Genomic DNA, 16,394 nt, shown 5'->3' on the forward strand with positions numbered 1-16,394 from the left:
TATAGGATATACTTGATTCATCGTACTTAAAGATATATTATTTAATTTAAAATATGTTTACTTTAATGACTAGTGTAATATATTCTTATATTCTAAATTGGTGTACAGCTGGTCCATAAAATATATTATTCCCAACTTATCCTCAAGTAACAGTTATACTAATAATTACTCATATTTGGCAGGTAGAAACAAACGTTTATCATATGGAGGACAAAATATACTTTCAATTACCAAATAGGACAAAATAACCAGAAAAGTAAGTCATAATATTATCTTTGATGAAAAATAATTTAAAATATTTTGAAAAATGTCATTCACGAGTAACATATTTTCTACCCACTATTAAATATTATACTTGCCAACTTCCAAAATTTACAGCTAGTCAGTTGACGAATCATTTACTATTTCAAGACAAAATTATGTTTTTCTAAAATTGTGAAATAATTCTTTAATTTATTAATGTGTCACCCTTGCTCCACACAGTATCCCCTAAAACTTTCTCTTTAAGTAATAAATTAAATTACCCCTAAATTCCCTACCATTTTAATTATCCTACAAAAAGAAATATGACTATTTAGGAATATATTCAACTTATTTACAATTCTTCTATTCACTAAATCTTAATAAGATTTCACAAGTCTCTCATTACTTAATTTTTGAATTTTTAACAAATATATTTGTCGATGAACTAGTTGATTTGTCGCAATTCTCGAATAAGACGTTTATTCTATTTTTTTGGTTAATGGTATAATTACTTAGCTTGCAAGACTATTTGTTTTTAGCAATACTTGATACTACGATTTTTAAGTTAGTATTGAAGGATCTCGAAATACTAATGCATAACAAGCACTTTAAAATAATTGTTTAAATATTCTATAGAATAAATTTTTACGCAAATTATATAATATAAAACTTGATTTCCAAGCAACTGCTTAAAGTACCGCTCAAATCCATAATATCTCCTTCTCAAATGAGGTCCCACTAAGAAATTTGTTTTTTTTTTTTGCTAATAAGAAATTTGGTTATTTCAAGTAATATATTCAACTAAAATCAGATTCTTTTAACAACTACCATTTTAGTAGATTTCATAAATCTTTTAATTTTAAATTTTCTACTTCGTACAAAAATATAAAGTCTTCTCACTTCCGATCTCAACCATTAATTATCTACTTACCCTTATCAGCAGATATACGACGAATCTAACATTTATCCTACATATTTTATTACGGCTATAAAAAAATCATATCGATCAATAGATCTTGAGATACTAATCCATAATAACAACTTTCAAATATCATCTATGATTCATCGCTATTTTTATATAAGACAAAATATTAGTTCGTTAAGTCGTTTCATTTCAGATCTTGACCGTTAATTACCTACTTACCTTATCCACAAATATACCGCTAAGATAACACATGTTCTTTTCATTTTATAATGACTATAAAAACAATTTGTTCAGGCTCATCAACGGATCACGAGATACTAATCTGTAACAACAATTTTCAAATATCTTTATCAGTTCCTAAATCAACAGATACTAATTCATAATATTAGGCTTTCAAACAAAAACTGTCTCATTTTCTTAAAAAAGAAAAAAGAAAAAAAGAAAAACAAGAAAGAAAAAAAAAAGCAATAATTCCAAAATCCAAACATGTATTTTGGAAAAAATAAAATAAATAAAATCCAAACATGTGTAAAATATAAAAAAGAACCTTCTCCCTTTACTCATACTTTTCCTTTTCCAATTCCACCATTTAAAACCCTCTTTCTTCTTCCAAAAAAATCCTAAACAGCTTCTTTCGCTGTTACTATTTCTCTCTGTTGTTTGATACCTCTGACTCTGTTCCCATATATACAGAACTACTTGCCGTCGCTTTCTTCCGAACCCCCAAAACACACACACACACACACAGAGTCGAGCAGTTTTTATCACTCTGTTTTTGCTGACTTTTTTCGGGAAAACCCTTTTTGTTTTTACCAATGCAAAGACGAATTTCGCCTTCACCGGCGGTGACCCAACCCCGATATGGGTTTCACCGGAATCAGCCTATGCGTTACCGGTTCGACCGGCCACCGGAAAAACCGATACAAAAACCGCCCAATTTCATAGTCCAACTCTGTTCAACTCACAGGGTTCTCACCAGGCCACAACTAAACTCTCTAATTTCAAAATTACCATTCACTCCTCAAAACTCCTTTGTGTTTTCCTCCGGTTTCGTCGTCGGAACCCTACTGTACGAGCAGTGGAACCAGGCGTTAGACGTGACGGTTGAATTATGGAAGCTAAAGTTAAAAAGTGAGCATTTTTATATCCCGTTTGTTAAAGAAAATATTGAGGTTTCATCTGATAAAGAGGAGTTGAATAATAGTTTAAAGGGTGTTTTTTTAGACCATTTGTATGGGATTCTTGATGGGGTTTTAGTGCAAAAATGGGAGCAAAAGTTGGGTTTTTTAATGAATGAAATTGATGGGGTTTCAAGTTTGTTAAGGAAACATAATAGGATTGGAGTTTATAGTGATTTGTGTAAGAAAAAGAAGGGTCTTGAAGCTGAGAGGGATTTGATTAAATTAAGGATTGATGAGTTTAAGAATGGGATTAAATGTATTATTCAATATTTAGAGGAGGAGGAAAAGGGATTTGTTGAGAACGAGGAGGGATTTAGGGTGTTAAAATTTGGCGGGGAAGAATTTGATTGGGATAGAATTCATTGTTTGATGATGAGAGAATGTAGAAGGCTTGATGATGGCTTGCCTATTTTTGCTTTCAGGCAGCAGATTCTTAAGCAAATTCATTGCCAACAGGTAACTATCTGTTAGATTTTTGTTACTCCGTCCATTTTAATTTGTGTGAACCTATTTGATTAGCTACTAAGATAAGAAAGGAAGGATGATTTTTGAAACTCGCGGTTTAAACATGTAATATTTTTGTGTTTCTAACTTGTTGTCTTAAACAATGACATGCTATAACATGCTTTAAAAATTTCTCGTTGAGGGTAAAATGGGAAATTTTAGTGAAATTGTTTCCAACTTTATAAAGAGATCTTTGGAATAGACGAAAAAGGAAATAGGGCCACATAAATTTGAATGAAGTGATCTTTTACTGTTTAAAAAAGGTTGTTTTCCCTCCATAAATCCATCGCGCCACGGGAGCAAATTTACCCTTAAGTCAAGGCTTTTAAGCATGTACGATGCATATCGACATCAAGATAAGCATACTGAGATGTACGCATGGGTACGAAACATGTAATATTTTTGTGTTTCTAACTTGTTGTCTTAAACAATGACATGCTATAACATGCTTTAAAAATTTCTCGTTGAGGGTAAAATGGGAAATTTTAGTGAAATTGTTTCCAACTTTATAAAGAGATCTTTGGAATAGACGAAAAAGGAAATAGGGCCACATAAATTTGAATGAAGTGATCTTTTACTGTTTAAAAAAGGTTGTTTTCCGGCCATAAATCCATTGCGCCACGGGAGCAAATTTACCCTTAAGTCAAGGCTTTTAAGCATGTACGATGCATATCGACATCAAGATAAGCATACTGAGATGTACGCATGGGTACGAGATGACTGCAACTAGAACATGTGATCCATCTTGGTAAAAGAGTAACGAGCTTATATTTTATCTGCAGATTTATGAACTTAAGGGGCTTTTCTGCGAATCTTTGCTACAACATTTGCAGAAAAATAACAATTATGCTCTTTTTAACATATGCCAATTGAAATTGCAACTATTGTTATTTAACCAAAAATAAAAAAATAGACTTGCAACTATTTTTTTATTTTGTAGGAATTTGGCTAGAACATTTTGGTGAAAGAGTTATAAATTGCTTTTACTGATTAAGAGGAGCTTAAATTGTGTTTAATGATTTTATCTTGTTGTTTGCAGGTGCTAAAGATAATTTTTACCTTGTATTGTTGTTCTCAATTTTGTCATTTGATTATAACTTATAAGATGTATTATTCATTTTTGACTTTTCAACAGTGGTTTTTATCAAGGAATAAGCTTTTAGGTCTGTTTGTATGCATCTTAGGTGATTTAAATAAAAGGGCAACCCGGTGCACTAAGCTCCCGCTATCCGCGGGGTCAGGGGAGGGGAAGGGACGGACCACAAGCGACCCGTGCTGCCCTTTTATTCATATCGCCTAAGATGCATACAAACAGAAGGATCATGGAGTGATCTGAATGAGATGAGTTTTTTTTTTGGTGGCTTTAGTTTTTATTTTTGGGCGCGATGCGTTGCGTTATTTTTTGATGGTTATGTTCTAGGTGACGGTTTTGGTTGGAGAGACTGGATCAGGAAAGAGTACACAATTAGTGCAGTTCCTTGCTGATTCAGGAATAGCTGGCAATGGTTCTATGATTTGCACTCAGCCTCGGAAACTTGCTGCCAACTCTTTATCAAGGAGGGTTAGAGAGGAAAGCCAGGGGTGTTATGATGATAATTCAGTTACCTGCAATCCATCATATTCGTCTTGTCAACAGTTTGATTCAAAGATAATGTTTATGACAGATCACTGCCTACTACAGCACTATATGGGTGACAAGACTTTGTCCAAGATTTCATGCATCATAGTCGATGAGGCACATGAAAGAAGCCTAAACACTGATCTTCTTTTAGCATTGATAAAGAACCTACTTCATCAGAGGTTTGATCTGAGGCTTATTATTATGTCTGCCACCGTTAATGCAGACCAGCTTGCAGATTACTTCTTTGGTTGTGGAACTTTCCATGTGGCGGGTAGAACTTTCCCGGTTGATATTAAGTATGTCCCCTGTGAATCTGATGTCCATCCTGCTGTAGGTGCAATTGCCCCTTATGTCCACGATGTTATCAAGATGGTGACTGAGATACATAGAACGGAGGGAGAGGGAGCTATTCTAGCATTCTTGACATCTCAGAGTGAAGTTGAGTGGGCTTGTGACAAGTTTCAAGCACCTCTGGCCATTGTTTTACCTTTACATGGCAAATTATCTTATGATGACCAAAACCGAGTGTTTCTCTCCTATCCAGGGAGGAGAAAGGTAATATTCACCACAAATCTTGCCGAGACATCACTGACAATTCCCGGTGTCAAATATGTTGTTGATTCTGGTGTGGTTAAAGAAAGCAGGTTTGAACCTGGCACCGGCATGAATGTTCTCAGGATATGTAGCGTGAGCCAAAGTTCCGCTAACCAGAGAGCTGGTCGTGCAGGGAGAACTGAACCTGGAAAGTGTTACAGGCTATACTCTCAAAGTGATTTTGAGGGAATGCCTTGTCATCAGGAACCTGAAATTTGCAAAGTTCATCTTGGTGTTGCAGTGCTGAGGATTCTTGCATTAGGTATCAAGAATGTCCAGGATTTTGATTTTGTTGATGCACCTAGCCCCAAAGCTATCGAGATGGCCACCCGAAATCTGGTTCAACTCGGAGCTGTTACACAGAGAGATGATGATACATATGTATTAACTGCAGAAGGACGAAAACTGGTCAAGTTGGGTATTGAACCTAGGTTGGGCAAAATGATCCTCGGTTGCTTTGATCAACGTATGGGTAGAGAAGGTGTTGTGCTTGCTGCTGTCATGGCAAATTCCAGCAGCATTTTCTGTAGGGTTGGCTCCGAAGGAGACAAGCTAAAATCTGATCGCCTTAAGGTGCAATTTTGCCATCCAAATGGTGACCTCTTTACTTTATTATCTGTTTACAGGGAATGGGAGGCTGTGTCTAGGGAAAAGAAGAATAGCTGGTGCTGGGATAATAGTATCAATGCCAAATCCATGAGAAGATGCCAGGAGACTGTGCAGGAACTGGAAGCCTGTCTTCAAAACGAACTAAATATGATCATTGCCAGTTACTGGCAATGGGATCCTCAAGTTCATACCAAGCATGACGAAGTTTTGCAGAGTATAATTCTTTCTTCCCTTGCGGAAAATGTTGCTATGTACTCAGGTTATGATCAGCTTGGTTATGAGGTTGCACTAACTGGGAAGTGTGTCCAACTACATCCTGCTTGTTCGCTTCTGAATTTTGCCCAACGGCCACGTTGGGTAGTTTTTGGGGAAGTCCTTGCAGCAACTTATGAATATCTGGTCTGTGTTACTTCATTTGAGTTCAGTTCTCTTCATAGCCTCAATCCTGCTCCTTTGTTTGATTTTCTGAAGATGGATGCCCAAAAGCTAGAAAAGAAGGTTTTGACAGGCTTCGGAGTCATGCTACTCAAAAGATTCTGTGGAAAATCTAACTGTAACATTAATAATCTTGTCACTAGCATCAGAACTACTTATGTGGATGACAGGATAGGCATTCAAGTCAATGTTGATGACAATGAGGTTCTTTTATATGCTTCTTCAAGACACATGAAGAGTGTTACCTGCTGCGTAAATGATGCCCTAGAGTATGAAAGTAAGTTGTTGCAGAACGAATGTTTAGAGAAATGCCTATTCAGTGGAGGTTCGGCAGCTTCAGCCTCTATTGCCCTCTTTGGAGCTGGTGCTATGATAAAGCATTTGGAGCTTGAGAAGAGATGTTTGACTGTGGACATATTTCATTCAAATGGAAATGCGATCGATGATAAGGAACTGCTGATGTTTCTGGAGAGATCCACGTCTGGTAGTATTTGTGCGGTGTATAAGTCCTCTGGGATGGGCCAGGACAGTGAGGAGAACAAGTGGGGCAGGGTGACATTTCTTACCCCTGATGCTGCAAAACAAGCTGCATTCTTAGATCAAGTGGAATTCAATGGTGGCTTTCTGAAAGTAGTTCCGTCTAGGAGCAGCATGCATGGCAGTGATCAAAAGATGTTCCGGTCAGCTCTCAGAGCTAAAGTCCAATGGCCTCGTAAATACAGTAGAGGATTAGCCTTTTTAAAATGCGACCCAAGTGATGTTGCATTTATGATAAATGACTTCTCTGACCTGATGATTGGTGAAAGAATTATCCGTTGTGAGCCAAGCAATAAGTATCCTGACAACTTGGTCATTTCTGGAATTGATAAGGAGATTTCTGAGGCAGAGATACTTGAGGTGTTGAGGGCATCAACAAATAGGAGAATTCTGGATTTGTTCTTGGTGAGAGGAACTGCTGTAGAAGATCCTCCAGTAGCTACTTGTGAAGAAGCACTTAGGAAAGTAATATCTCCCTTCATGCCTAATAGGATTCCATATGTTAACTCTGTTCGTGTCCAGGTCTTCCAGCCGGAACCAAAGGATGCTTACACAAGAGCAGCTATCACTTTTGACGGAAGTCTTCATCTTGAAGCAGCCAAGGCTTTGGAGCAAATTGATGGCAAGGTATTGCCTGGATGCCTTTCCTGGCAGAAAATAATATGTCAGCAACTGTTTCACAGCTCTGTTTCCTGTCCTGCGCCAGTTTATCATGTTATCAGGAACCAGCTGGATTCCTTACTTGCTAGCCTCCGACGAAGAAATGGTATGCCCTGCTACTGTGTTTCCTTCATATTTCTTACTAACAAACTACATGTTAATTTAATTTATCATTTGCTGGATTCTTTTGACTATGAAGCTCACTATATAATTTTGCTTGAAAAATTGGCCCTTGTTAGAAATATTTTCTGTTTCCATGTCAGTGTAAAAGTGGTGATAGTAGAAATGAAGTCTTGAGATCTGCTGGTTATGTCTATGTCAAACTGGGTTACTTACGTAAAGTGGCTGATTTTGGTTTAAAATTTAAGCTGAAGTGTCCGGTTTCATGCCTTCAAGTGTTACTGCTTTTTATATTGTTGTTGACATTCCTGTTGCACTCTTCTAAATTTTCTTAGTGGCACTGATTATTGGTTGATATGAAACTTTGTTGTCTTTTATGTCGAGACCTCCTCCACAAGAAGGGGCTTGCAGATCCCCTCTCCATTTTTGTGTTTGATTGTGGATAGGAGAAAACTAGGGAATGCAGAGAGTGGGGGCTTATTGTGCAACCTGTTATGAATGTTATTTGTATCATAATTTAAGATAATCCTGGATTTATTTAACTGGTTGGTGAGAAGAAATTTTGATTGTTTTGCAGGTGTGGAATGCAACCTCGTGAGAAATGATAACGGTTCCTATAGAGTTAAGATATCTGCCATTGCTACAAAAGTTGTGGCAGAGATGAGAAGGCCATTGGAGCAACTTATGAAAGGCAAGATTGTAGATCACATGGACATTACTCCAACAGTTGTTCAACTTCTCTTCTCTCGCGAAGGAACTAACATTATGAACAGGATTCAGCGGGAGACAGGAACCTATATTCTTTTTGACAAGCATAACCTACTTGTACGAATCTTTGGCTCTTCAGATAATGTTGATAGGGCGCAGCAGAGATTAATAGATTCCCTTCTGGAGCTACATGAAAGCAAGCAACTTGAAGTTCATCTTCGTGGACAACATTTACCTCCTGACCTGATGAAAAGAGTTGTTCAGACGTTTGGACCAGATCTTAATGGCCTTAAAGAAAAGGTGCCTGGGGCAGAATTCTCTCTGAACACAAAGCGCCATTGCATCTGTATCAATGGTAGTAAAGACTTGAAGCAAAAAGTTGAGGACTTAATCTGTGAAATTTCTCAAAGAAGCGGTCTACCAACTCAAACGACGGGAGATGAGGCTGACTGTCCTGTTTGCTTGTGTGAACTGGAGGATCCTTATAGACTTGAAGCTTGTGCTCATTTATTCTGTCGGTCATGCTTGCTAGAGCAATGTGAGTCCGCGATCAAAAGCCGGGAAGGTTTCCCCGTCTGCTGTATGCGTCAAGGTTGTAGGGAACCCATTTTGCTTGCTGATTTGAAGTCGCTATTGTCGAGTGACAAGTTGGAGGAACTTTTCAGGGCTTCATTGGGGGCTTTTGTGGCAGCCAATGGGGGTACCTACCGCTTTTGCCCCTCACCCGATTGCCCTTCAATTTATCGTGTTGCGGATCCTGGTATGGTTGGTGAACCTTTTGTCTGTGGTGCATGCTTTGTGGAGACGTGTACTAGATGCCACCTCGAGTATCATCCATACCTTTCATGTGAGATGTACCAGGAGTTTAAAAACGATCCCGATTCCTCTCTAAAGGAATGGTCCAAGGGGAAAGAGAATGTCAAGAAATGTCCAGTTTGCAGCTTTACAATTGAGAAGATAGACGGCTGCAATCATATCGAGTGTAGGTGCGGGAAACATGTTTGCTGGGTTTGCTTGGAGTTCTTCGACAGCAGTGAGAATTGCTATGGCCATTTGAGGAATATTCACCTTTCCATTACGTGATAACTAGGGTACCATAGTTTATGAAGCATTCATGTAAATCTTTGCCTGTCTATGTAACCCAGAGCTTTTTATGTAAATATATATATCTATGTTTATGTAGTAAATCCCCCTCTTGTGAGACAGTACTATTTGCTCCTATATGTATACAAACACCCACATGCATATATTTGTGTGTTCAGAACCTTTGATGTAGCCTGTGAAAAGTTAAATGGCGTTATTACAAGAATACAGTTTGTCTAATTTGTAGCATTTGGTTAATTCTGCTTTTCCAACATCATATTCGGAGCGGGGTAGGAGTAGCCCCAGTGGAGGACAAGATTCGGGAAGCGAGACTAAGATGGTTTGGGCATGTGAAAAGGAGAAGCACAGATGCCCTAGTGAGGAGGTGTGGGAGGTTGGCCTTAGTGGGTCTGAAGAGAGGTAGAGGTAGACCAAAAAAGTACGGGGGAGGTGATTAGGTTGGATTTGGTGTTGCTCCAGTTCACCGAGGACATGATCCTTGATAGGAAGGTGTGAAAGTCAAAAATTAGGGCATGGTTAGTAGGTAGTCGTGTGTGTCTTTCCCGTACCAGTAGGATTAGTAGTTAGCCTTGTTTTCTATTATTGGTAAATTTCTATTACTACATGTTCATTATGCTTGTTTTTTTAATATCTTGCTGGTGTTACTGCTTGTTGCTACTGCTTTCGTTTAATCTTTGCTTGAGTTGGGGTTTTTTCGGAAACTACTTCTCTACCTTCAAGGCTCCAGGGGTAAAGTATGTGTATACGCTATCCTTCCCAGACTCCACTTGTGGTATTATACTGAGTTTGTTATTATTATTGTTGTTGTGTTTCCAACATCATAGTACTATAACAATACCTGATAAAGCTAATCTTCTCAACTGCAAAACAAAGTGTTTCTATGTACACCTGGTTTTTAATTGGATGCAAGAAAGCAGAAAAAAGAGTCAGTAAATTAAAGCAGGTATCTGCAGCCAATTGCAGCTATGCCTAAACATAATGCAACAGCCATAAACCATGTTACACCATTTGCAGCATTCTTATCTTCATCCTCTTTTGTCTTGTGCAATCTATCAACCTGTTGCAGCTGCTGCTGCTGTTGTGTTTTTAACTGCAGGATTTGTAACTCAAGAACTTTGATCCAATTCTTATAAGCTCGCGATCGTGCTGATTCTTCTATCAGAAAATTCGATAGTGCATCTTTTTCTTTATGCAGTGCTTGGCACTTCCTCTCTGCTTCTCTTGCTCGTGTTTGTGATCGTCTCAAAGCCTTTAGCAGCTCGAACCTGTCACTCCCCAGTTCTTGTTTAGGCTCTATATTCGCCTCCTTGTGATCATCCTCCTCTATCACCCTCCATACGTTATTCGTCGGTGATAGCACTGTTTTATCAGGGCCAGAAAATACCTTGAGAGGTGGAGGCAAGTCACAATTTTGCATAAGATCAAGATTAGATTTTTGGCCAAACATGTAATTCATGGCCATTTCATCTTTGATCAAACCCATAGGACTTAACTTTTGGTTATTCATCAACCAACCTGCCATCATCCCAACTTCTTGTTTTTGGCTAAACTTGCAAAATTTTTGATGAAATATGGCAATAACTCAAGAAAGGGAGAGAGGGAAGTTGGTAAGGGGGTGGGTGGGGGATGAACTAGAGGGTAGTTGTTGGATAGGGGGATGGATTGCCAAAGGGATCAAGAAAATGAAAAAGAGAGGCCATAAAATCAAGAGATTTGATTGGATAATAGGATTGGTGGGACCCAAAATTTTGGTGAAGAGGCATAATCTTGTTGGTTGGATAACTTTTCAGTTTTCTAACATAATTTAGTAAGATGCGTGTAAGAATAACAGATGGGATGGCTGGGGTTGGGGTTTGGGGGGGGGGGGGTTGAGAAATTCTTTGCCTCTGAGTATAAGCAAAGATAATATACAAATATTAAAGAGTCAATAGATTCTAAAGCTAGCCCCTCGCCGAGGCGCAAGGGTCGTGATGGGATAAATATGATTCCTTCACTCTTAATTAGAAACCTCTGGTTTGATTCTAGGGAATGGAAAAAAATCTTGGTAGGAGAGTGCTTCCTCCTTTCATGAGTCTTATTCAACACGATTGGATTAATCGGAGACCCAAAGTGATAACGAGTAAGCTTTAGAAATGAGTAAGCTGGCTCCTCCATTTGTCCTCAGCTAAAGAAACGAGTAAGCTTCTAATTACGCATTGTTCATTTTAAGCTATATATCTAAATAAGCATAATCTTTAAATAAAAGATTTAAGAAAGAACGAAGAATTGAAAATCCTTTTGTTGATTAAGTAGAGTCGGAGGAAGAAAGAAAATGGCTATTTAAAGATATCAGGTAACGACCTTTCGGAATATAAAAGAATATGGAAAGTCACAAAACACAAATATACTATATTGATAGAAGAAATAGAAAAAGAAATTGTGTAATATACTATATTGATAGACGATAGAAAAAGAAATTGTGTGTGTGTATATCACACAAAAAAAATCATTTAATAGCATCAATAATGATAATAATTTATCTAAATTACCTTTTACCTCTCAAACTTTTTAGAAAATTATAAAAATCTTTATCAGATTAAGGATAGATCAATTTAGAGAAAAGATAATCAATGCCTTTCTGTTTTCTAAAGCAACAATTATTTTGGACTAAATTTGTTTGGTTAAAACGACAAGTAAAAAGGACCAGATGGAGTCGTATAATATGTATACAGTAGTATAGAGTAACATAACTTAAGCTTTTGACATAAATTGAAGTATGTTACTTTCTTGGAGTTAGGTATTAAGGTTTAGTTAATTAATTGGCTGATATACTTCCCTAAAGTAGTAAATTATGTAACTTGCTATATAACCGAATATTTTCTCTTTTATTAATACAACCCATAATTGAAGAGTAAAGTCATAACTAAACAGATTTATTAAGACATTTAAATAGTTACATTCTGTAATTAAGCATTAAGCCTTGAGTTTTGGTGGGAGGAATAACTTGCTACATGCTTTTATTTATTTAGCTTTGAGCTGAGACCATTTCAAGGTTCAGTTAATCAGACAATCGAGCTTCTTATTAGATCAAGTATTACTATTATTTTTGGCCAAGTTGGCTAATGTATTCAACTATTAATAAGAGTAATTATAGATCAGGTTTGTGCTATCGAGAGCACATAAGTGTTTGACCAAAATTTAGATCTAGGTTTAAACAATTAAATTTTTTTAACAAGGCATGGTTAATATTAGCTAATAATAATATCCACTAGATTATTTAACTAGTGTCGTGACAAAATATTACTAGATATGTGGTAATAGTGATAAATATATGATAATGAACAATGCTTAATGGCGTAAATATGATATAAATAGCAATAAATGATGTATGATGATATTGAAGTAAATAGATGTAATAGATATGACCGAAAAAGGGGATGGAATCGTGTAATGTTCCTTCTAACAATGATAATTGATTGATGGGCCTTTGAATATTCGGATTCTCCTTGGATTGTGGGGTGAAGACTAGACAGAGATCTCAAGAAAAAAGGTATCTTTTGTATGTATGTAATAAAGCAAGAATCTCTAGAAAATGTCAAAGTGTTCTTTTACAAAGCCATGAGCTCTAATTGTATACTTCACAGTGCTTATATTAGTTCACTTCGTAGAGTTAAGATTTAATCGAGAGAGGAGTCTTGACTACACGTTTGAACTAATCATAGAGTGAATTCGTGAAAATCTTTAGAACTTTAGAGTGAATTAAACTAGAGTTAAATCTCAAATAACTATCTTGCACCTATCATGTCAAACCCTTATCTCTCGTATTGATAAGAAACCACTCTGCAAATCTCCAATTCCTTGCTATTAATTGTCAGTTGCGTTATTTTAGTAGTTAAACTTAGTTCATAATCATTTAGCTAAAGTGTTGATCCTACTGAATAAAAATTAAACCAGGAATTACTCGAACATTGTTTAAATGCAATCTTTGCGGAGACGATATTATACTATACTATCTTTAATTAGTGAGTATCAATTTTGTATTATGTTTTGCGCTCGTCAAATTTTAGCGCCGTTGTTGGGGATTGTCAATCAATAGTGTTCATATTAGTTTTTGGTGCTAATTCAGGAAATTATTTTATTTTATTTTATTTTTCTTTTTATCTTCACACGTTTCCTTTTTTGTGTGCAGGCAACAGATTGACGTCTCTAGTGTATGCCTTAATTTTCTTCAAAGGAATTGATTCTATATAATCCAGAGATAGAAAAGAGTCTATGACAGTTGAGGAAAGAGAAAGAACTCACCGGAAAGTTCTTGGGGCAACATTCAATCCAAGAACACATGGCTAATAACATCGAAGATGAGGTAAATTTAGCTGCAAGAGAGGCAACACAACTTAGAGAAGAAGTTCAAAGGATATCAACTGAGGCAGCTAGTAGAGCTGCTGAGGAGACCGTCGAAGATAATAGGGGTCGCAGATTCAATCTAAATCGACCCTTGATTGAAGACCAATTTGAGAATGTTGCACCTAAGCCTGGGGTAGCATTGGCTAATTATGCCAGACCAGTCTACAGTCAGGGACTATCCAGTATCAGGCCTCCACCAGTAGCAGCGAACAATTTTGAATTGAAGCAAGGCTTGCTTCAAACTATCCATAACATTTGTGTCTTCAAAGGGAAGGTTAATGAAGATCCTAACACGCATTTGATGGATTTTGAGGAAATCATGAACACCTTCCAGTACAATGGAGTGTCAAAAGATGTAGTTTATCTAAGGACATTTCCCTTTTCATTGAAGGATGACGCGAAATACTGGATTTGTAGCTTACCAACGGGTCGATCGTGGCATGGGAAGACATGGCTAAAAAGTTTCTTGACAAATACTTCCAAGCTACAAAAACAATGAAATTTAGAAGGAAAATTCACAACTTCTGCTAGAAAAACACTGAAACTGTTTTCGAGGCTTGGGAAAGATTCAAGGAGATAGTGAGGAAGTGTCAGCATAATGGGATTAAGTTGTGGATGCAACTCCAGGACTTTTGGGATGGACTGACACCTCCCTCACGAAGAACTCTGAACACTACATTGGGAGGTCCTTTAATGAAGAAGACTCCTAAGGAGATTGTGACAATTTTTGATGAGCTCTCTGAAGATGCTAAACAGTGACCTGCTCAAAGTAATGATAGAATAAAATTAGTTGGGGTTCATAGAGTGGATTCTAACACAGCAGTGCAAGCCCAAGTCAAAGCCATGGCCAAAGATATAAGAAAGTTTACCTTAGCCAAGGTCCAGAGCCAACCATCACCAATTTGCGATTTCTGTGGAATGGATCATCCAACGCATGAGTGTCAGGCCTTAGCTGCAGATGAAGTGGTAAATGATGTGGGAAGCTTTGATAGAGGCAACTACTAGAGTGGTAATAATTTCAATTATATGGGACAGAGGCACCTAGGCTTTTCTTGGAATTCACCAAGTGGTAGCCTTAACTCATGGCAGAAAAATAACTCTAGACCTTAGGGACAAGGAGCAACAGGCTTTCAAAATCAGCAGATGCAGCAATATAAGCCTCCACAGTCTAATCACTTTAGCATGAAAGATCTAATGAAGGCTTTCATTATCAAGACATATGAGAGGCTTGAAAGTCATGACTCAGCTATACGAGAACATGGTACAGCTATCAAAGAACTGGGCACGGCTTTTCTAAACCTGGAAAGACATGTTGGGCAACTAGCTACTCTATTATTTGAGAGGATTTCAGGAACTCTCCTTGTTAATACTGAAAGAAATTCAAAAGAGATAATAAATGCAGTGTCTTTGAGGAGTGGGCACAAAATGGAAGATCTCATAGCAAAGCAAAAGGATGAGTCGATTGCAAGACAGGTGGAGATTGTGGAGGAGCAGAAAAGCAACAACATTCAAGAAAGTGAAGTGATGGTAGATGAGTATTTGAAGAAGAAGAAGAAGGGGAAGATTAGAGCTCAAAAAAAGAAGAAAAATGATAATTCAACAAATACTGAGACTGAAGAGAGCAAATACATGCATGCACTACCTTTCCCCAGAAGCAAAGAAGAGAGAAGTTAGACAAACAATTCGAGACCTTTTTAGAAGTGCTCAAGTAGGTGCGTGTGAATATACCTTTCACAAAGGTGCTTTCGCAGATGCCAACTTATGCCAAATTCATGAAGCAGATATTGTCCAAGAAGCGGAAAGTGGAAGAGACATCGGTTGTCAAGCTAACAGAGCATTGTAGTGCCATTTTGCAAAATAAGCTCCCTCAAAAGTGTGGAGATCCAGAGAGTTTTATTATACCTTGCTCTTTAGGAAGTACTAAATTTCAAAAATCTTTGTATGATTCTGGTGCTTCTATTACTCTTATGCCTTTGACCATTTTCAGAAAATTAGAGGGAGAGATTAGAGAAATCAGGTCAATACCTGTGTCCTTGCAACTGGCGGATCAGACCACAATCATACCTAAATGAATAGTGGAAGATGTGCTAGTTCGTGTAGACAAATTTGTGTTCCCTGTGGATATCATTGTGATGAACATAGAGGAGAATAGGGAGGTCCTTTTGATTTTAGGAAGACCCTTCTTGTCTATGGTCTAATCAATTCTGGATATTCAGGAAAGACAACTCATGCTCAGAGTGGGGAATGAAAGGCTGATCTTCAAAATGGAATGAGAAAGGGAGGGACCCTAAAAGAGCAACTTAGAAAGAGTAAAGCTGATAAGTGTGGGGTATACCCAATGAAGGTGGAAAGAAAGCTATCAGCATGGATGTGTGAACTGGGTCGGGCGTGCAAAGAAGATCCCGATTTCGATTCAGACCCCGACTAGATGAATCATGGAAGTTTCCTTTACCTCTTGCTTTTTATTTGTATGTCATGAGGACATTCCACAATTTAAAATGTTGGGTGGGGAATGTATATATGTATATGTGTATTTGTAATAGTATTATTTATTTTGATTGAAATGTTATTTTTTTACTTTTCCCGATAATGGATTTCCTCGGCTGTCTTCTTGGGAGATTTAAGACGAAGAAAAAAAAACCTTTAGCCGCTTAGTTGTGTTTTGTTTTCTTAGGTAGTGAAATAATTCCCTCTTGGTTTTTTTGTGTCGCGGTTCTTTTCCAAGTGTTTTTGTTGAACAATCGGTAGTTAGTTTTTCCTTTAGTAGGAG

General features: G+C 37.4%; 3 protein-coding genes across 3 annotated transcripts; 2 read left to right on the plus strand and 1 right to left on the minus strand.

The window, feature by feature from the left end:
- The first annotated feature begins 1,733 nt into the window (after positions 1–1,733).
- On the plus strand, positions 1,734–9,478 carry LOC104220889 (ATP-dependent RNA helicase DEAH11, chloroplastic-like). The gene is made up of 3 exons (XM_009771856.2): positions 1,734–2,805; positions 4,274–7,415; positions 8,007–9,478. Exons 1-3 carry the CDS (start codon positions 1,984–1,986, stop codon positions 9,218–9,220), a joined length of 5,178 nt encoding a protein of 1,725 aa, XP_009770158.1. The 5' UTR covers positions 1,734–1,983; the 3' UTR covers positions 9,221–9,478.
- A 697-nt stretch (positions 9,479–10,175) lies between these two features.
- LOC104220891 (uncharacterized) lies at positions 10,176–10,763 on the minus strand. Its single transcript, XM_009771859.1, has one exon. The coding sequence runs from the start codon at positions 10,761–10,763 to the stop codon at positions 10,176–10,178; it is 588 nt and encodes a 195-aa protein (XP_009770161.1).
- Positions 10,764–15,375: 4,612 nt separating this feature from the next.
- Positions 15,376–15,696, plus strand: LOC104220892 (uncharacterized). Its single transcript, XM_009771860.1, has one exon. It carries the CDS (start codon positions 15,376–15,378, stop codon positions 15,694–15,696), a length of 321 nt encoding a protein of 106 aa, XP_009770162.1.
- The last annotated feature ends 698 nt before the right edge of the window (positions 15,697–16,394 follow it).

The sequence above is a fragment of the Nicotiana sylvestris genome, chromosome 5 (genome assembly GCF_000393655.2).
Source record: "Nicotiana sylvestris chromosome 5, ASM39365v2, whole genome shotgun sequence".
NCBI lineage: Eukaryota > Viridiplantae > Streptophyta > Magnoliopsida > Solanales > Solanaceae > Nicotiana > Nicotiana sylvestris.